Source organism: Salvia hispanica, chromosome 5, assembly GCF_023119035.1.
Source record: "Salvia hispanica cultivar TCC Black 2014 chromosome 5, UniMelb_Shisp_WGS_1.0, whole genome shotgun sequence".
In the NCBI taxonomy this organism is placed as follows: Eukaryota; Viridiplantae; Streptophyta; class Magnoliopsida; order Lamiales; family Lamiaceae; genus Salvia; species Salvia hispanica.
Genome location: NC_062969.1, coordinates 38577490 through 38599678, shown reverse-complemented (window position 1 = coordinate 38599678; position 22189 = coordinate 38577490). Strand labels below are relative to the sequence as shown.

Below are 22189 nucleotides of genomic sequence, written 5' to 3'. Positions count from 1 at the left end.
GGAGTTTCAACCATTTTGGATAAATCATACAGCTTCAAAATTAGTGTTTATATATCATTCTCTCTTGGTGGCGATAAAGATAAAGAAAGTGAGCAATCGATCGTGATGGCGGCAACTTTATTGGATAGTGATGATTAATATCTAGCGATGCTAGGATTGCTATTATGTTGAAATGTGCACGAGGTGAGTCTCGTTTGATAATGTCCTCAAGAGGAGCTCGAACAAGGTGCGAAAACCGACGGTTTTGAACCAGCACCGGAACCTGAACCGCCTAGGACCCTGCCAGACCGGTACAGGTTCATGAAAATGTTGAACCGTGAATCACCGGTTCCGGTTGTGTTGGGATTGAATAAAAGGAAGCATATCCCTCCTCCGTTTCTATAATCTCCACCCACTTATGGCGGTATCTTTGTCAATATTGGAATTGAACAAATGAAAACAATGCCCTTAGTGGTCTTAAGGGCCAAATGGTAAAAAATGGATCATTATCTGCCACGAAGAACATAGAGATAAAACTAATAAAAAGATCTACAAAAGGGTTCGACGTTGACAACAAACTGACAAAAATACATTTACACCCTTATTAGCCTCAAGGGCATAATAGTAAAAAGTATGTCTTAATTTGTAATTTTCGGGTCCAAAATGTGATTTTCGAAACAATCACATTTGATTAAAAAATATAAATATTATATGACCCAATTTTTTTATTATTGAATATTTGATAACAAATTCAAACTTTATAAATTTTATAAGTAATTATCAAAATTATTGGACACACCAAAGTTCATTATTTTGAATCTTGAAAAAATTGTCGTAGACTAAATTATTAAATTTATCTTGCGTCCATAGTGTTCTCTATTTCATTTTCTCTTTTCATTTTTTTCCTATTCCTATCAGAATCATATTTATCTTTCCTTTTTTTTCTATTCCTATCAGAATCATCATTTTGTAGTAATATATCTTTGATTCTTGAGCTCTGCTACTTCAATGGCGGATAATCTGCCAAATGAAGTCTTGCAGTCCTCGTTGACTTAACGTGATGCAGCTCAATCGGCGATTGTATCCAAGACTTGTTACCATGTATGGGCCAGTCGCGCGAAGCTCGATTTCAATGATGTTGATCACGGTGAATTTTTGGGTTGTTGTTGCGACCAGGACGACAGAGGTATGAATTGTATGCATACAAGGTTGAATCATTTCGCCTATGGAGCCAGAATATAGAACAACACGAATTAGCAACAAATTTTTTAAAATCTTGTCATCTCATAGTGTGACACATAGAAGTACAAATTTGGTGTTCTACTGAATTTTTACTTGATGCAATCAATTTGATGTCGATGTGCAATTCTTCTGAGATCTCTGTTTTCTATTCAAAACTCATACTATTTCTTCCTTAATATAGTGTTACATGTTAGAGCCATGAAGATGAAATAACATATTTTTAGCTAAATTAGTATTTCCCCATGTGCCTTGATTCTTATCCAGATAGCAATTTGCTTTCTTGATATCAACTCCACCTTTTTTTTTGCGTCCTTCGTGTTCTTCTCATATTCTTTCAGATGCAGAAAGCTGATTTCCTTCCTGCGATCGGCGACCGCCAGCTCTCTTGCTCCCTTCTAACTTTGCGCACGACTTTGCCATGCAACCTTTTTTTTTTGTTGCAACCTAATTAATTTCACATATAATATGTTTATACATATTTGGAATGCATGTCTTTTGTTAGAATAAAAGAAAATAAATTTGATTTTTGCATTAGAAATATTTAATCCCTCCATTCCCAAATATTGTAGAACTTTGATCCGGCATAGGCTTTAAGACATGTAATGAAAAATGAGTTGAAAAAGTTAGTGGAAGGTTCTTTGATATATTAGTTTTATAATAAAATGTGAGTAGGAATGGGTTAGTGAAATATGAGATCCACTACAAAGAAAAAATGGTAAAAAGTGAAAGGGGACAAGTTTTGTAGGACAGACGGAAATAGAAAAATGGGACAAACTTTTAGGAACGGAGGGAGTAATATTTATAATAGAATATCTATATACTTTATAATAGAATTATCTAGATAATGGATCACTAATTATCTAGATATATTTAATAAAATATTTAGATTTCTATAGAGAAAAATATGTGGATTGTAAAAAGAAAACAATAACATTTGATTAAAAAATATGAATATTATATTATACTTGGTTGACCCAAATTTTTTATCAAAAAGTAATTAAATAACAATTTTAAACTTCATAAATTTCTATCTAATTTTCAAAAATATTGGAGGGGTTCATAATTTTGATGAGAATTTAATGCACATTTATCTCCGTCATCCAGTTCTCTATTTCATTTTCTCTTTCAGGACAGATTTACCAAACAAGACATGGCTATTCATCTGCAATAACAACATTCATTGCAAAGTCAAAATATTGACTCATATTTTTATCGTTATTATTCAGACAGAGATTTAATTTTGCCACCACTTCCCTATATTCGTTGCTCCTTCGTTTTTCATCGGATGTTGATGTTCATCTAACAATGAACCCGAAATTATAGAAATAGAAAAAGATTAAATTTTTCTCCCCCCCATTCCATAAAAATAGAGGGAGATATGAGTCTCCAAGAAAATGGGAGGGGGGCTTTGAGAAAGTACAGAAGCATGAATTCGGATGTGAGTCAGGACGAGGATGTTTGTGTATCATATCCATTTGAAGAAAATGGGATTATCAGGAATAGGAGCAGCAGCAACTATGTCATGGCGTGCTCCATCTTCGCCTCTCTCAATTCTGTGCTTCTTGGCTACGGTTGGTGCATTGCTTCTTTTTTAACCATCAATCATAATTCATCATCTCAACTTTTTGCTCCATTTTGTAAATTGAGTTTATCTGCATATTTTTTCATACTTTGTGATGAAATCTAAGTAGGATAGTTGGGAATTTGCAGATGTGGGGGTAATGAGTGGAGCCATTTTGTTCATTCAAGAGGATTTAAAGATTAGTGAAGTTGAAGAAGAAGTGTTTGTTGGAATCCTAAGCATCATATCTCTGCTAGGGAGTCTAGCAGGGGGGAAAACCTCGGATGCTATTGGGCGAAAATGGACGATCGCGTTTGCAGCCATGGTGTTCCAATTGGGTGCCGGCATCATGGCTCTTGCTTCGTCTTTCACAGTGTTGATCATGGGGAGGCTCCTAGCAGGAATAGGGATGGGGTTTGGAGTCATGATCACACCTGTTTACATTGCTGAAATAGCCCCTACTGTCTCCAGAGGATCCCTCACTTCCTTCCCCGAAATCTTCATCAATCTAGGCATCCTCCTTGGCTACATCTCGAACTATGCCTTTTCTGGACTACCTGCACATATAAACTGGAGGATCATGCTTGCTGTGGGGATTCTCCCTTCTATCTTCATTGGTGGCGCGTTGTTTGTCATCCCTGAGTCACCGAGGTGGCTGGTCATGCAGAACCGGATTGATGAGGCACGGAGCGTGCTGTTTAGGACGAACGAGAATGCTGGTGAAGTTGAGGGGAAGCTGGCTGAGATACAGGAAGCTGCAAGGTTCATGATCAAGGACAGGTCCGAGGATAAGGCTGTGTGGCGTGAGATGCTGAATCCTACACCGGGGGTCAGGCGGATGCTGATCACCGGCTGTGGGATTCAGATGTTCCAGCAGATGACGGGGATTGATGCAACGGTATACTACAGCCCCACCATCTTCAAGCATGCTGGGATTCGAGGAAACACTCAGCTTCTGGCTGCAACTGTTGCTGTTGGCTTCACAAAGACGATATTCATCTTGATCGCGATACTTCTCATCGACAAAGCTGGTAGGAAGCCACTGCTCTACGTGAGCACCATCGGGATGACTGTTTGTTTGTTCACGTTAGGCCTAACGCTCTCGACTATGGGCAACAGCATGTTTGGGATTTCTCTGGCTATTTTGTGTGTGTGTGGGAATGTTGCTTTCTTCTCTGTTGGGATTGGCCCTATATGTTGGGTCGTGTCATCGGAGATCTTCCCCTTGAAGCTCCGGGCTCAGGCATCCGCCATTGGCTCCGTGGGGAGCAGAGTGAGCAGCGGCATCATTGCAATGTCATTCCTCTCAGTCAACCATGCTATAACAGTTGGAGGCACATTTTTGGTGTTTGCAGCGATTTCAGCTCTTTCTGTTGCGTTTGTCTACAAGTACGTCCCAGAAACGAAGGGCAAATCGCTCGAGCAGATCGAGTTGCTCTTCCAAAACGACAGTTATTGGGAAGATGGTGAAGTAGAGCTCCAAGATGTGCAGCATCTTATTCAAAGAGAGTGATAACAAAACCAAATTTGCTTTATGCAAAACCAAGTAAAGTGAATGTTGGCTCATATATATAAGATTTTGTCATTTTCTTTATGTATTTAAAGTCTAATAACCGCCAATTTTTGTCTGAATCATCATATTTCAATTACTTAACCACTCTTTCAAGAGATTTTTCTGAACAAAAGAATGCTCATTTGATGTTCCAACTGAGTCTGTGTGCAAGAACTTGCATGACTAACCTACCATCACTCCTCACTTTCACATGGTACAAACTACAAAGCCAGTTGTCCCGCCATTCAACTGTGATGCAATGCATGTTTTCTCTGTGGTAGTTTTGTTTTGTATTCATCTGCAGGAACTGTACATACACATAAAATAAGAACCAGTAGCTACATTTGATCTAAAAACTTGTAAAAACAGAACAATTATTCATAAACATGATGAATTGGTGAAAAGACAAGAAATATATATTCATTCAAAGACAGAAGAATTTGTGACAACTCTGGAACTGAACATCAAGTCTTGAATGATGCTTCCTTTCTCAACCTCAAACTGCCTGCTCTGTTTATTCCAGAGATGAACAGCAAAGCTCTCGCTCCGAATCTGCCTGAGCTTCGCAGCCATCCACTTCGAATGCCTCAAACTCTTTGGCCCTTCAAAAAGGCCACCAATCCTGTTCCAACGCACGGGATAGAACGCCAAGGGTGGCAACACAGTGAGATCGAACCCGGGCCTCCCACTCACCCTCGCAACCACTCTCGACACCAAGTAAGGCCCATTGTGGCCCCATCTGTTCCCATCAAACGTGCGCGCGAACTCCTCCATGAACTCACGCACCACAGGATGCCCCTTGTCGAAGACCATCACCGCGTTGTTCAGCCTGCTCCAGTTGCCCGTAGCAAGATCAATACTCTGAGCTCCAATCACATTCCTCAGCTCCCCAAAACTCTTCAACACCAACACATCCGTGTCAAGATAAATCCCACCAAACCTATACAGAAGGCCTATTCTCAGCAAATTTGACAAATTCTGGCCTAGAGAGATCTCTCCCGGATTCACATCCCCACGCTTCAGCCGGTTGTACCACGCGGCTGCTGCAGTGCTCCTCAGCAGATAACTGAAGTCTGGTGTCATTGCAGCAACCTTGAATCCCATGTCTGAAAAGGGCCTCAAAATCAACCTCCCTTGCCGCGAATCCAACGAGGTCGACGCGATGATCAAGCAGCCGTTGGGGTGTGTTTTGAACACGCTTTCAACACACAGCAGCTCCCTATCCCCGAAAGACTCGACCGAGGAGATCCAAGTCATGAAGAAGCGAAACTTACACGAATTCCGTTTGAAAAACTTGATCACTTTCAATTCAAACCGCTTCTTCACAGCTTCGTACCGGAGAATCTTGGCGACATTGTCGTCGAATTTCCTTATTTTCGGGCGATGCAACGCAGGCCGTTTCGTCGAAACCACCATGTTTTGATTATTACTTTGCAGGAGAGGCAAAACGGTGGTGAAGTTTTCGGTTGAAGGGACAACGGGAACATATTCCGGCAAAAAACTGGCCGGCTCGGGCGGAGTTTTCCCCGGGAAAGGGAAGCTGATGCAGAATATGGCGGCGCCGTTGTAGGCTAAGGGGCAGAGGAAAAGGAGAGAGAGACAAGCACAGAATGATATCTTGCCTCTTTGCCAAATCAGAAGGAGCTGAGACATGATAGTAGGAATATTGTCCATCTCTCTAATCAAGAATCATTTCATTAGTTTTCACTTTTCATGCGACGTAGTATCAATATGTGTGGACTTATTGAAGACAGAATTTTCCAGAGAAGAAGCTGTTTGTGTTTATTGCGCCTACTCTATATATTTAATTCGGTGATGGCGATGGGAATAGGCATCATGCAATTCTAGTCGAATATTGAATTCCTTCTTCACACCTTCCTGTTTCTCTTCTATTCTATCAAATTTCGTGGAATCGTATTTTTGATCTTCAATGATCATCAAAATAAACAAGGATTTGTGTTGTGATGGAATCTCTAGTTTGATCGATGAGTCGAATGGAATGATATAAGTTACTAGAAGCGTTGGAAGTAGGAATTAAGATCACGATTTGAATATCCATTCGTATTAGGAATTAATCGCTATAAATCTACGTTATGTGTTATTTTTGGATGGATATCCTAGTCCTACCTTATCATATTGATGATTTACTGATTATTACTACTAACAATTCAACGTGCGGGAATCATACAAATTCTTAAATGCATCGGTATTACTAATATTGAAATGGAAGGAGAAGCAATAATTTTATCGTACTAATAGTCATTGACAAACCAGGGGTGTCTCTATTTGAAGAAGAGATTCTTGGATTGAATGGACACCCTGCCTAATTTCTGTTATTTTAGTGACCTTCGTGCAATAACACTACTGTATAATCAAATGTTTTTGTTTTCGTTAGCGACGAATTGCCAACCACGTAAAATAAATCAATAAAACATTTTGCCAGCTAATTGGTCGACAAAAATAGTGGTCTTATTTATATCGGTCTTATTTGAATCATAGTAGTATGACATTTCAGTGCACGAATCCAAAAGATTTTATTGTTAAGCCGGACAAAAACTGGATTAATTTAATTCTAAAAATACTGGAAGTCTGGGAAACAAACCAAAATTATCCATAGTTTTATGTGGGGAAAGGAAGGAGTGCTGAAATTGGATTCTAGAGTCCTAGACCTCTCTATTAAAAACCTGCAATTTATAAACTTAAGAAATGAGTAGCTAATTACTACTACATACTCTTAATTTTATCATTCAATGCTATTTGTTTAGTAGGAGATGATCCACTGTAAAATCTTTTTAAAATGAGAATAAAAATATATCAACTCATAAATACATTAATAGCAGTAGGCTCAATGTCTCACTTAAAATCTCATTTTCACATAGTTAACAAAGAGAGCCATTGGCTTGTTTAGTATGGCTATAAATGCAAATAAAAATGGAAAAGATTAAACTTTAAGAGAAAATTACAACTTTCATTGGCTAACCTCAACCCAGCCCAACCAAGCTTGCTAATAATACTCAGATGACCAAATCCATGGATGGTTCTAGGTCGAGCCAAACAAGACACACACTAGACTCGAGCCTACCCTGTGGTGGGCTCACTCAAGCCTATACTAGATCAAACACCTAGGACAGGCCGAGTTCGATAATATCACAAGCTTGGCCAGGTGGTCGAGACTCAAGCCTACCTTGTGGTGGGCACACACAAGCATAGACTAGCTCAGTCCAGTTGACAATTCTTCATACATGAATGACAACCATATGATTAATCAGCAAGAAGCTTTGCACTGGTAGGAAAAAGGCAAAGTAAAAGGAATGAAGGTATATTGAGCAACCATGTCTCCTTACAATCTATGTAAATTTGTGGCGCTAACAATCTGCTTTTCATCTAAGAAACAGTCTCATAATAATGCAGTCTAACCTGATAACTTATATCATGGTCAAAATTTGGCTTAAAATGTCCGAACAGAAAGCCGCTGAGCACATATCAAATTATCAATAGCCTACCCTAAAATGAATAGTAGGGAACAAGTAACAAGAGAACAACAATTTACCTAAGCTAGCGCAGGGCAAGGAAGGGTACCGAAAACAGCTTCTGAGCGTCTTAAATTAGGAAAACAAAGTTTATAGGTTTCATTTCTACCCAACAGTATGATGAAATAACCAGTTCAAGAGCGAGTACGACCCGAGAGAGAGGGGCAAAACAGACAACAAGGAGCTAAACCGCAGATTCAGAGCAGACCCCTCCGTCTCTTATAGTCGCTGACCGTCAAGGTGAGTGCGTGTCTCCTCCCATCATTATCAGGCACACTAACCCCCAGAGTAGCTTCGATCATCTGTTTTCTAGCCATATATCCAGCTTGGGCTCCCTGATGGCCACCAAATTTCTGAAGCACGCTTAGAGATATGGGCAATTCAAAGTTATGTAGCACGTACGATTCAGTCCCTTGATCAACTGGAGCACTTGTATCAACTAACTTGCCAGCATCAGCTGCTGCTTCGAGGGCCGCAGCAGTAGCTTCCATTCCCATCTCAGCAATTGCTGGACCACCTACTCCCACTCCATTATCACTACGCATATTAGCAACCACATCATCATTTGGCACACCAGCAGCTTCCCCTCCATTGCTGTTTGCCACATAATAATTCCTTGATCTAGTCCATCTTCTGGAAAAGGGATCATATCCAGCCTCTCCAGCTCTCAAGCCACTGCTAATTGACTTCAGCCCAGATGCATTTTTGAAATTCTCCACCCTGTTCTTCCTGTTCATTTCTGCCAGCTTAATTGCCTTTGAATCTTTCACTTGGACCTGGCGACTTGCCTCCAATTCTTTTAGCCTCGCCTTTATCCTATCCACCTCTATCTCATCATCGTTCTCCTTGGCTACTTCCAAAGATCTCCTGAGTCGATCTTTCTCCGCTGCAACATTTAGTGGCCTCCAAGTGGCTGATTTTTTCTCCTGCAACATCTGCTTTACAGTGGCTGCAGAGTAAATGAATGAATTTGTTTTCTGGATAGCGTCCTTCTTATCCAAAACGTCCTGTTTTGTAGGCATGTGACCACCACTGCGCTCAACCTCCCTAACCCACTGCTCAAACTCCTCTTTTTGAGGAGGAGAATCGGAAACCATTGCCATCTGCCACCTAGCAGCAGAGCTCTCGTTACCCCAAACCAAATTCAAGTACTTGTGTGTTGTCTTATTGTCAAACTTATACTGTTTATCAGGGTCTGTAGCATCAACATTCCGAACAACACAAAGCCTGTAGATAGGACCAGTCCTTGACTTTCCAATTCCAACACGCACGAAACATCCAACAATCAGTTCATCAAAGAAGGGCTCCATGAACCACTTTTCTAGTTTTGACCTGCGAATTGTGATTCCCCTGATGTCTTCAAATGTTGGCACCTTTGACTCCGATGAAATCTTGTCATCGTCACTATCATCCAATCCACCATCACCTGTTGAATCTCCCTCATCAGAGCGAGATCCACTCTCACTCCTGCTAGGGCTACTCAAGGTCGCAGCAGCTAAAGATCTTCTCTTCACAGGTGAGTAACGGCTGCCAGATCCTTTAACTGATTCTCTTCTTCGTTTGACCAATTCATCCAATGCACCTGCCCTTTCAGCCTTTGAGCGCATGCTGCGTGTAGGCGCTTTAGGGGGGCTTCCTTTTCTGTCTTGGCCTTTCCTTTTTTTCAGCTTCTCAGTCAAATCTCGATCGCTTCTCTTGGTTGCACGGGCTTCTAGTATCATTTCCCGTTCAAGCTCTGTAAGCTTTGATAGTTTTTCCCTATCATCTTCATCCTTGTATAAATCACTCCCAACTGAATCATTGTCACTGTCGCGATCACGATCATAATCATCTTCCTCATCACCTTGACTACTACGGTCATCATCCCTATCAACAGCTTCCAACCTCTTCTTTAGAGGCACCTGTGAACCCGATGGCTTTCTACTCGAATAAGCATGATCACCATCAGAATCATCATTTTTTGAGTCACTTCCGTCATCAGAATATGAGCCTTTCCGCCTCCGCCTTGATGGTGGAGACGAATGTCGGTTCCTCCCAGGAGTATTTGTTCTTCCTGCTGCCTCAAGGAGCAATTTCTCTAAGTCCGCCATTGAAACCTTACCACCTATCACGGGTAAAACAATCATTCAATAAACCATAGAACTTTCAAATTAGGAGCATGTAAATCTAAAACATATATATGCCCAAAAGAGCATTCCCTTGACCTGCTTGCTGGGTAGCAATTACCATAAACTTATCAAAAAAACTCAGACCCAATCACCCAAGCAAAACTGTTGAAAGTTTCACCACAAACAACATATTAGCAACAACATCTCTTCATTAAAGGAAGAATAGTTGGCTGAGGCGGAGCTAGTAGTGGTAGATCGGTGAGTTTCGCCGGAATTTTTTAGAATAATGAGGAATTAGAGAGATAAAGAAGGTCTCAGGTGAACAAATAGATTTAAATTTAACCTAATCCCAAAATCAATACGGCGAGTCCAATCATCTAGCTTTGTATTTTCGAGGTACTAAATTGCTAAAACAAGCACATCTCGACATCGAAGCGAACTAAAGTTTTAATGGCATAGATAAGCATGAACAAGCCCTAGATTTTTTTCCCATAAAACACTAATACATACCTCAAATAAATGGTATTTCTGATCGAAATCGTCGAAATAATAAATTCGTCGCACTGTTTTCACCCGTAACAATTCCTTTGAGGATAGGGCTATCTTCGGCGATGAAGCAGGCGCGGCAGAGTTAATTCAAAATATTTATATGAAGAAGAAGGTGGTCGTTAAAATCTGTACATTAATGCTAAATTTAGTTTCTGGTCCCTCGTTTATGAAGTCTTGCAATTTCGGCTCTTATTCTGGAAATATTAAAATTTTATGCTTGTTATGTAATTTCGAACTTTTTCTTCTTGCAAAAAAGTTGTGTTCTCAGCCAACCATAAGATTTGCTCTCATTTTCACCATATAAATCTTAGGACTATAATGTGTTTATAATGCATGGAATGAATTCACAACTATGGTTATTAAACTAGTGTGCGCGGTGCTGAGGCGAGCATAGATGTATATGTGCACAGCGTCGCCAGTCGTATGTAGTTTTGGTATGAATTAACCTAATTCAATAGATTTTTAGTACGTATAATTCATTAATTTGGTACGTGCTACTATATTTTAGTTCATTCGATTCCACTTCAATTCATTATTGTTAGCGGCAATATACGGAAGAGCAATCCATAAATATTGTTAGGTTTCTTATTTTGTAAGGTAGAAGATTGTGAATGGTGTTAAGTTGTAATTTGTTGAGGCTTGTTGTTTCCATGGCGTTTGAGTAGCAGTTTCATCCTCTTTTCTTTTATTCTTTTCCTTCTATTGTTTTATTTGTTTCCATTTGTTAAGTGAATTGTGGGAAAGAAATGTCACTTATTATCTCCAAAGTGTTCAGGCAACCTGGGTTTCTGTCCTCTTTTGATAACATGGCACTTATTTATTTTTTGGGTTGAAATTTCAAATAGCCATATTAGGAGATCCTCTCCCACATATTTAGACCAGTTGGGATCACCTAATACTTTCCCTACTTCATCTCCCAGGGGCGGACGCAGAAAAAAATCGTGTAGGGGCTGAACTATATACTCTTCCGTCGGCAAATAATTCTCTTATTTCCTTTTCACATATGTTCGCGCGTAATAGTCTCATTTACTTTTTTATTTTGATAAGTGAATTCCACATTCCACTAACTCGTCTCGATCATGATTTATTATAGTAATACACAAAATTATAACTCATATTCCACTACATTTTTTTATTCATTTTTTAATATAATCCTTAAAACTCGAATTAAGTCAAAATAAGACAATTAATAACGGACAACCATATAGTAGTATTTTTTTAGTAATAAATATGAAAAACTATACTCCCTCCGTCCCACGTTACTTGTGTCACTTCTAGAAAGGAGTATTGATTGTAGAACCACTTCGTCTGTCTGGCAAAAAAGACGGACAATTCATTATGTACCAAACCATAGGTATTTCGCTGCTTCATAAGAGTAAGCATCAAATTAATCAAAAATATCAAGAGCAAAGATATGTTTCTAAGAAAAATTTGGATGAAACTATTTTACCACATCAAAGAATAACCAAAAATAGAGACAAAAAGCATTTTAATTTACTTGTTCCGGAAAATGTTTTATCGTTTAAACGTCGTAGAAAAGTGAGAATTCTAATTTGTTTCAATTCAAAGAATATAAATTATATAGATAGAAATATAGTATTTTGGAATGAAACGAACGTAACAAACAGCAGCCAAGTTTCACATGAAAATAACCATCTTGATAGAGATAAAAATAAATTAATGAAATTAAAGCTCTTTCTTTGGCCTAATTATCGATTAGAAGATTTAGCTTGTATGAATCGTTATTGGTTTGATACCAATAATGGCAGTCGTTTCAGTATGTTAAGGATACATCTGTATCCGCGATTGAAATTTTGTGAATAATACATTTTTCTATATAGCCTAGATCCTATTTCTATATACCCTAGAATAGAAAATATAATTTCTAGGGTATATCAAAGTAAACACATATACAGACCATCCGCTTTTATTGTCTCACATCTCGTTCTAGTATCCAATATGAAATTACTTTGAATAATATCTCAATTAGATCTCGAAATGAATTAACAGAAACTTATGAATTTTAGGTCTAAATTCTTCCATGTGAAAATGTACCAATTGTTTTCTATTCCTATCTAAATAGAATTTCAAATTCGATTGATTGGTTTGAATTCAGAAAATTAGGAGTTTCTTACATTAAATTATTGTATATACCACATACAAATTAATAGCATTATTATTACTGATCGGTAAAATCCATATCTGTACAAGGAAAAAGGAGCATTTTTTTATGGTAAAAAATTCCGTAATTTCGATTATTTCTCAAAAAGAAAACGAAGAAAATAGAGGGTCTGTTGAATTTCAAGTATTCAGTTTCACCACTAAGATAAGGAGACTTACTTCACATTTGGAATTGCACAAAAAAGACTTTTCATCTCAGAGAGGTTTGCGCAAAATTTTGGGAAAACGTCAACGACTACTAGCCTATTTGTCAAAAAGAAGTAGAGGACGCTATAAAGAATTAATTGATGAGTTGGATATTCGAGAAATAAAAACACGTTAATTTGAAGCATGATACTTTTTGATGAGCTTAGTCATTTAAATGGGAATGAACTTCTTTTTACTTTCAGAAATGCATGGAAGACTGACTCGGTAAAAACTTATGATTACACCAATTCCAAGAAACGACCTTATGATAGTGAATATGGGGCCTCACCACCCATCAATGCATGGTGTTCTTCGACTGATCGTTACTCTCGACGGTGAAGATGTTATTGACTGTGAACCTATATTAGGTTATTTACATAGAGGAATGGAGAAAATTGCGGAAAATCGAACAATTATACAATATTTGCCTTATGTAACACGTTGGGATTATTTAGCTACCATGTTTACAGAAGCAATAACCGTAAATGGACCCGAACAGCTAGGCAATATTCAAGTACCTAAAAGGGCTAGCTATATTAGAGCTATTATATTAATATATGACCTATTTGAAGCTGCTACCGGTATGCGCATGATGCATAATTATTTTCGTATCGGAGGAGTTGCTGCTGATCTACCTTATGGCTGGGTAGATAAATGTTTGGATTTTTGCGATTATTTTTTAACTGGGGTTGCTGAATATCAAAAGCTTCTTAATTTTTATATAAAATAAATATTAAAAGTTATAAAAAATAAATATAAGTAGTATAATAGAATTGTAAGGAAATAAAAGGAGAAGAAAAGTAAAGAAAATAAAAAAGAATAAAAATTGATATTTACAATATAAACCCGCATAAACCTTAATCCACTTATGAATTATAGAATATATCATTAGTATTTAATTAATTATTTATACTACACTCACAATGGACGCTACTTTCAAGGAATAACATTATTATATCAAATATACATATATTAATTATTTTATAAGAGTAATTTAGTGGGTCATCTTCTTCCTCAAAATACCTGTAACAACAATTAATTTCCCAATTCACTTCTGCAAATTTTAATTCATAGATTCAACTTAGCGACTTCAGCCCCTTCTCAACATTAATTTCACGCAATTTAGTCTTCAATAACTTTGATTTAAGAAGGGCTAAAGACGGTTTTTTTTTTAAATTTCAAATGATTTTAGCAATAGGATGAAAGGGTAAATAAATTTTTGGGAAGGGCTTGAGCCCCTCCCTGGGCCTTACTGTGTCCGCCCCTGCCATCTCCTACTCTACCCCTCTCACAAATATAAAATATGATGGTGGGTCCATTACTTATATTTGTAAAGCATACCTATTTATACTGAAATAATTTGCAGTAGCAGTTGTGCAAAAGTTGTGCTCTCATCTCCCTGGACCATTCATTTATTTTATTCCAACCATAAGATTTGCTCTCATTCTCACCATATAAATCTTCGTTTAACACTTTTATAAAACTATAATGTGTTTTAATGCATGGTATGAATTCACAACTATGGTCTATGCATACTAAACTGGTGTGCGCGGTGCTGAGGCGAGCATGCCATAGATGCATGCGGCTATGTGCACAGTGTCACCGGTCGTATGCATAGTACGAATTGGCCAAATTCAATGGATTTTTAGTATGTATAATTTGGTATGTACTAATATTTTAATTCAGTCGATTCAACTCCTATTCATTATTGTTAGCGGCAATAAATCGGAGGAGCAATCCATAATTATTGTTGAGTTTCTTATTGTGATTATTTAACATTATCAATGGTGGAAAAAGCATGTGCGATTCGCAGTAGTTTGCTTAATGTCTGGTTTTAAATTAAGTCGAGCATGTTGCCTGCGTGATTTAAACCAGGTGCCAATGTAACTCGAATACCAATCTATTTGAAACTTTCATATTGAGATTCATAGGCTGGCCAAAAATAATAAAATAAGCAAGCAAGTTCTTTCAAGCATTGTATGGAAGAAATTGAACACAACTACACCCAAGTCAACGGGCTGAAGCTCCACACGGCGGAAATCGGAAGCCGCTCTTCGCCATCTGTGGTTTTCTTACACGGATTTCCGGATATATGGTACTCGTGGCGCCACCAGATGATCGCAGTCGCCAAGGGAGGTTTCAGAGCCATCGCACTCGATCACAGAGGATACGGGCTATCCGACCCGCCGCCCCGACCCGACCAAACCACATTCTCGGATCTCATTGCTGATCTGCTTGCTCTCCTTGATTCTCTCAACCTTTCCAAGGTAAGTCACACATTTTTCCAGAACTTTCAGATTTAAGTTTGAAATTTTCTAATTTCAACGCATTTTCATTTATTAGAGATGTTTGCTCTAGATTTCGTTGCTGGTAATGGTAAACGACTCATATTCCTTTGATCAATACGAAATACAAAAAAGGCATGAAGAGAAAGATATATACATAGAGATATTCTGTTGTTTTACAATTTAACAATTGCGGGTTAGATGCTTGACATGATGAATTGCAAATACAGTACATATCCTAATTGAGTTAAATCTATTCCATTGCACACAGGTTATTTTAGTTGGTAAAGATTTTGGATCACGGATTGTTTACTTATTCTCGCTTCTTCATCCTTCGAGAGTATCTGGATTTATCACATTAGGCGTGCCTTTTATTCCTCCAAGTCGTCCCTCAGCAGTGAAGCTCCATAGCGAAGGCTCCTATATCTCTCGATGGCAGGTGGTGCTCTTCATTCTTGACTTGTCCTTGTTTCAACAATCGAACGACCGGACATATAACCTTAATTTTCAGGAACGAGGAAGAGCTGAGGCTGATTTCAGCCGGTTTGACACTAGGACTGTGGTAAGAAATATATACATTCTTTTCTCGAGAAGTGAAGTGCCAACAGCTCTGGAGAATCAGGAGGTCATGGATATCGTAGACTCATCGGCTCCTTTACCACCCTGGTTCACTGAGCAAGACCTCGACGTATATGCTTCTCTGTATGAGAAATCCGGATTCCAAACTGCAATGCAAGTACCGTATAGGTAACGTGGAGGCTGGCACGAGTAGTACAAAGTAGCTAGCTCTCTATATTGATTGGAATTGTTTTGTGTAGGTCGTTAAATGAAGAGTTCGGCATTACAAATGTGAAGATTGAAGTTCCTGCATTGGTGATCATGGGAGGGAAGGACTACTCGTTGAATTTTCCTGGGATTGCGGAATACATAAAGAGTGGAGTGGCGAAGAGTTATGTGCCCATGTATGAAGCAACATTGTTGCCAGAGGGTTCCCATTTTATGCAGGAACAATTCCCTCACCAAGTTAGTCAGCTAATACTTGACTTTCTTTGCAATCACAGTTGATTTTGAGGTGAATGGTTGCATACATTTTCATTTTTTTTGCCTTTTATCCTACGGTTTATGTTTGATCTCGGCCCACTATTAATTTCATTAGGTAGCCTTCGATTGTCATAACTAATAATAATGAGACTATCCATCTAGGATTAAGTTGTGAGATTATTTTAGTTGGAGGGGGAGGGCTATGACTAATTATTATGAGACTATCCATCTAGGATTAAGTTAAGGGAGTCAATCTTATCAACCAAACATGATACATATTTAATCATGGGATTTAGTCTTACCAACCGAACATCCCATTAGTTTATAACTAGTGAAACCCACATTTTTGGTCTCTAAATTTTGTCAATATAAAATGTGACCCGTATTCCTAGAAAATATTTACCCGCGGCCTCTAAACATTGATGTAATATTGCTAGAATGACTTTTGTATTTGTTTAAATATTTTTAGCATTTCTCTTTCTTGACTCAAGGGCATTTTTGTACTTATACAACTACACTCTTCTGACTTCATCTTCTAACACTCCCTCTGTCCCAAGGTAGTTGAATTGTATTCCCTTTTTAATTTGTTCCAAGGTAGTTGAGTTATTTTCTTTTTTGATAAAAAAATTTATTCTCTCTCACTTTATTGTCTTTTCGCCTTTCTTACTTTATTTCTCTCTTACTTTTCTTTCCACTTTATTCTTTAACAAATCAATTTCTTGAATTCCGTGTCCAAAAGAAATACTTCAACTACCTTGGGGCGGAGGGAATATGTGTTAATTTTTATTAATATAATAATAAATTAATTAAGTAAAAAATTCAGATTCACTATAAGAAATATTTTAATTTCTAAAATATGATTTAAAATTTCTCCAAATATAATTATGTTTTATTTATTACAAATCTTGAATTAGTATGTAGTACTCCCTCCGTCCCAGAGAAGTTGGCACACTTTCCTTTTTAGTTTGTCCCACAAAAGATGTCACATTTCCCTTTTTGGAAAAAATTCTCTCACATGAATATAAAAATTATATTTTCTCTCCATTTAATCACTACTGAAACAAAACCCTCCTGCATGTGTAAAATCCTTGTACAGGCCATTTTCTAAAAAGTATATAGTGAAAGATGCACACTTCCTTCCGGGACGTTGAGGGAGTACATATTTGAGTTTCTTAAAGGCTGTAAATCTCAAAATATCATGTAATTTTACATTTTACATCTTATAAATATAAATAATATTTGTCATTATGTATTGCATTGATCACATGTCAATTTTCTCACAATCCGACGTTGAGCTAGCACGAAAACAGAATATTTAGGGTTAGGGTTGAGTATTTATAACTCAATTAGTACACACTCGATTAGCCCGCAACCCGAATAGGGTTGGCCCCAAATCCGCTAGACTGGCCTGATTAACAATCCTAACTAGGAGTATAAAATTATTGGTTCACCAGGCTTTTTTTTATTCTAAGATAAATAATTACATTTGTTATAATATATTATTACTATTTAATGAAAAATAATACTAATAGATACTCTCTTCGTCCTGCAATAGGAGTCACTCTTATTGTTGGCACGGGTTTTAAGAAATGTAAAGAATAATGGGTTGAAAAAGTTAGTAGAATATGTGACTCACTCTTTTATATTAGTTTTATAATGAAATGTGAGTGAAGTGTGACCTACTTAGTGGAATGTGAGACCTACTTAGCATTTATGGTAAAAATAAAATTATTTTAGGATGGATCAAAATGACAAAATGCGACTCTTATTATAGAATGAGGGAAGTAATTCTCTGCGGTTTGGTTGGATGGGTGGAAATAAACCAACAAAAATGCATAATAAATTAATAAGTCAGAAATAAATATCAAGAATAAAGAAAATAGAAGTTAATTAAATGGAGCATTGTAGAAATACTGTAATAGCATGGACTAGTACTAAACAGAATTTTGGCATGTTATCGCCCCTGCAACCAAAATCTGACGCATAATTTGCTACTTTCTCCGTCCTAAAATAAGTGACTACAAATTTTTCAGCATGGGATTTAAGGAAACGAGGTTTTGTTTGTAATTTGTAAAGTTGAAAGTGAATAAAGTAAGAGAGTTAATAAAATAGAGAGAAAAAGTAAGAAAGAGGATATCAAAAAAGAAAATGAGTTACTTATCTTGGGACGTCCCAAAAAAGAATATGAGTCACTTATGTTGGGACGGAGGAAGTATTTTTTTGAGTTATCCGATATTTGAAAATAAATTTACTCTATATTTTACTATATCATTATAATCATATTTTTACTATAAACTAGTATTATTACTCATGTTATGCACGGGACATAAGCTTTTCAAATAATAAAGGTCAATTATAAGGTAAGTAGATTAAAAAACAAGAATAAAGAGAATATAATTATGTTTGTAGTTAAGAATATGTGTTAATTACAATAAAGTATTCATAACACTAAAATAATTAAATATTATAAACAATAAAAAAAAGAAAATGTATTTCTAAACTCACTCTAAATGAAACATTTATTTTCCCAAAAAATTTTATATAATTTTAATTTCGATATAAATAGAGTAAAAAAAAATAGAACAATGACAAAGGGGAATGTCAATTAATGACCCAATAATATGAGTTATTAATATAACACATAAAAAAACAGATTCACCAAACAATCGATTTAAGGAGTAGCCGCCTCGTGTCAATTGCAAACACAATGCAATTTATAAATAGGGCTAGCATAACCTAAAAAAATACCTTTCCCCAAAAGAGCTCTTTTTATTTTATTGCTGCCCAATAGGAGTCCGGTTCATAATTACCATAAAGGTAAAACCCCCTTCCCCAATATTACTCACTATCTTTAAAACTAATATATATAAGGATAAAAAATCCTTTATCATTTTCTTAAAACCCCCTGAAAACAAATTAATTTTATTGGGGTAGGGGATTGCAGGCACCTTTTTGGTAGTCCTAAAAACATAGACTGCTTCATGAAGAATTAGGACAAAAGAAGATTAAATGGTACTCCCCTTTAAAACTTCATTCACTAACTAGTATACACAACCATAGGGCTTTCAAATTTAATATGCTAAACTTTTTTCTAAAATTGCATATACTTTGATTAAAATAATATCTTATAATACTTATCCGTCCAGAATAAGCGAATCATATTCCATTTGAAATGTCCAACTATAAGTGCGTCATTTTCTTTTTGAAAAAAAACATCTCTTACTTTATTCTCCATCTTTGCTTTTCTATTTTCCTCTCAAATACTTTCTTCTTATTTACTTTTATATATTCATTAAATTAAATTGCCTAAAGAAGTTCCACTTATCTTGGGCAAAGAACATCATATAAATCCACAATAAAGCCCTATTTTACTTTTATTTATAAATGGTAAGTAACACATTCTACAAACTTATTCAACTCAATATATAAGTGAGATTCATATTCTCTAATTCATTCAATCCACTTTTCTTTCCTTTTTTAAAATTCGTTTTATAACTAAATAGGAATACTATTCGGGATGAAGAAAATATGACTTTAGAAAAAAAAAATGAAAGAATATATGATTGTTGGTTCAAAATATTATTACTAATCTTGATTTTCAGAAATTGAGAATTTGATTAGTTTTAGAATTATGCCCATGTAATATCATATGTTATTATTCTCTCTTTTATGAAACATAATAAATTTATACTCTACGGTTCTGGGGTTTGGAATACTTTTTTTTTATAACAGATGGTAGGAATTAGATTTGTGTTAAAAAAATTTTTGCCAATGGAAAAATGAAGATTATACTTTTAATTATGGCTTCAAAATTTTTTTAAATTGCATGTTTAGATGCATAAAGGGATCACAAGAGGAGAACCGGCTGATTGAAAATAAGAGCATTAGGAATGAGGTGTTGGAATCATGCCCCAAGGTTTTGATCAATTATAATTCAAAAAGATATTTAATTTTGTGAAATTAAATGATATAGTGTCATTGAAAAGTAAATGCTTTTATACATTTTCTCAAACCCGATTACCAAACCCATTCCGGTGAGTGAAAAATAATAGATTGAAGTTGTGCAAAATTGCAAACTAATTTTTGAGCTATGAGAGAAGTTTAGATTAATTAAGAGATTAATTATATCACATTGGAAGTTACAACCTCAAGTATTTAATGAAAGATTTTATTCTAGTAATAATTCAGGGACTAAATCCCGGGGAACCACCGCCCCCCGCGGTTTTGGGTTTTGGTTTTTGGGCCCGGGGTGTGTGGCTCGGGGTTTGGGTTCGACCCTGGCGGTCTGCTTTTTGACCCCCCTTTTCCCTCGGGGACGTGAGATGACCCCTCGCGTAACGCCCGTAAAGGTTGGTGGTTCACCTTCTAAAATCAAACACTCTAAGCATTTTGCATCATAACTCCCCCCTCTTTTGCTTTTTTTTTTCCCCGGGGCTCTGTCTCTCCTCCTGGGGGTTTCGGAAACTCGATAGGGTGCTTTTCCCCGGGGGAACCGTTTTCTTTGGGGGAAAACGTCAAGGACACAGGTATATCTCGTCTTGTGGAAAGGGGCCTCCGGCTGGCATTTCCTACTTGAATCGAAAATAAATGAGGCGCCATTCGGGGCCCCCCTCGGCTCCCCCCATCTTCCTTTTAGGGGAGCCGTAACCCAACCCACCATGGCGGTCACGGGCCCCCCATCGGGTCCCTTGGGGGGCCCCCGGGCCCATTTCAATATTTTTCTAATTTATTAAATTTTTTATATTATAAATACCTCACAATCTTATTCATTTCACACACCATATCCTTTTTACTTACATTTTCTTATGAATTAAAAATTATCCCTTAATTGAGATAGAGGATAATGTTTTGGATTTTATATTTACAATGTAAAAGCTAATTATTTTTTAAATGGGCCCCCAAAATGGATGGGGGAACAACCAAGAAAATCGCAAATGATAGTAAAAAGAAATTTTCAAAAGAAAATCAATTCTTTTCCCCACTATCCTTTTTATTCATTTTTTTTCTTTAGTAGTCTATTAAAAATTTTTTACTCCACTTAATTGAGGAGAGGTGTAATAATTTGGATTTTATATTTTCAATATAAAAGCTAATCATTTTTCCCCCCGCCCGATTAAGAGTCACTTTTTAAAAAAAGTCCATCCCATTTAAAAGTCATTTTTAAATTTTAGATTGTTATACAATTTTCCCCCTTCTTCATCAAAATAACATAAAAGCAATTATCTATATTAAAATAAATAAAAACAAAATTCAAAAGTCGACCCACCTTCAACCAACTCCACTATCTCACTTCATTTATTACACTTTTTCCATCTCTTCATTTATTACACATTTGATTTTTTTAAAAAATAAAAATTTAAAATTTTTATCAAGATATTTAAATACCCCAACATGGATGGTTGAACGACCAAGGAAATTCAAAAGATAGTCATCACACTGCTGTTAACTATGTAGCAAGGGCCCCCAAAAGTTTTTAAATATGCTTTGAAAAATTAAATACAAAATTTTTAAAGAAAAAAAAAAAGAAACTATTTTTCCCCAAAAAAATAATATGTCACCCCAAAAAAAATTCCCCCTTATATTTTGACATGAGCGAACACATGTATAAAAAGGGGGGGACTAAACCCAAAAATTTATTTTCTAATCTATTTTCTTTGGTAAAATTTTTTAATTTAATCCAAGTTTATCACAAATTATTATGCAAAAAACCTAAATATTCTAATATACCAAAAAATATACTTTAAAACAAAATTTATAAATTTCCCCTTATTGTTCTTTATTTCTCCCCTTTTCAATTGATGATCAACCAAATTATATAAAAAAAAGACTTATATTTCACTAATTTTTCGAATATCCTTTATAAATAATAAAAAAATTAAATCCATGGTAAGTTAAGTGTGTCTTTAAATGGGGGATGGACTATGGGGGAGTTAAAGTTTCCAAAATTTAAAATTTTGTTGTCGTCCCGTATAGAC

General features: G+C 36.4%; 5 protein-coding genes across 5 annotated transcripts; 3 read left to right on the top strand and 2 right to left on the bottom strand.

Annotated features, from left to right (window-relative positions):
- Positions 1 to 2466: 2466 nt before the first annotated feature.
- Positions 2467 to 4338, top strand: LOC125186122 (probable polyol transporter 4). The gene is made up of 2 exons (XM_048082449.1): positions 2467 to 2792; positions 2932 to 4338. The coding sequence occupies exons 1-2, from the start codon at positions 2600 to 2602 to the stop codon at positions 4293 to 4295; spliced, it is 1557 nt and encodes a 518-aa protein (XP_047938406.1). The 5' UTR covers positions 2467 to 2599; the 3' UTR covers positions 4296 to 4338.
- Positions 4339 to 4654: 316 nt separating this feature from the next.
- On the bottom strand, positions 4655 to 6083 carry LOC125190956 (lactosylceramide 4-alpha-galactosyltransferase-like). Its single transcript, XM_048088388.1, has one exon. The coding sequence runs from the start codon at positions 6006 to 6008 to the stop codon at positions 4755 to 4757; it is 1254 nt and encodes a 417-aa protein (XP_047944345.1). The 5' UTR covers positions 6009 to 6083; the 3' UTR covers positions 4655 to 4754.
- Positions 6084 to 7637: 1554 nt separating this feature from the next.
- LOC125190418 (protein RTF1 homolog) lies at positions 7638 to 10597 on the bottom strand. Its single transcript, XM_048087731.1, has 2 exons — positions 10483 to 10597; positions 7638 to 9968 (listed from the first exon to the last, which is right to left on the bottom strand). Exon 2 carries the CDS (start codon positions 9952 to 9954, stop codon positions 8062 to 8064), a length of 1893 nt encoding a protein of 630 aa, XP_047943688.1. The 5' UTR covers positions 9955 to 9968; positions 10483 to 10597; the 3' UTR covers positions 7638 to 8061.
- A 1206-nt stretch (positions 10598 to 11803) lies between these two features.
- Positions 11804 to 13618, top strand: LOC125190000 (NAD(P)H-quinone oxidoreductase subunit H, chloroplastic-like). Its single transcript, XM_048087203.1, has one exon. It carries the CDS (start codon positions 13166 to 13168, stop codon positions 13616 to 13618), a length of 453 nt encoding a protein of 150 aa, XP_047943160.1. The 5' UTR covers positions 11804 to 13165.
- A 1197-nt stretch (positions 13619 to 14815) lies between these two features.
- LOC125187996 (epoxide hydrolase A-like) lies at positions 14816 to 16262 on the top strand. Its single transcript, XM_048084709.1, has 4 exons — positions 14816 to 15155; positions 15445 to 15612; positions 15685 to 15920; positions 15992 to 16262. Exons 1-4 carry the CDS (start codon positions 14868 to 14870, stop codon positions 16236 to 16238), a joined length of 939 nt encoding a protein of 312 aa, XP_047940666.1. The 5' UTR covers positions 14816 to 14867; the 3' UTR covers positions 16239 to 16262.
- The last annotated feature ends 5927 nt before the right edge of the window (positions 16263 to 22189 follow it).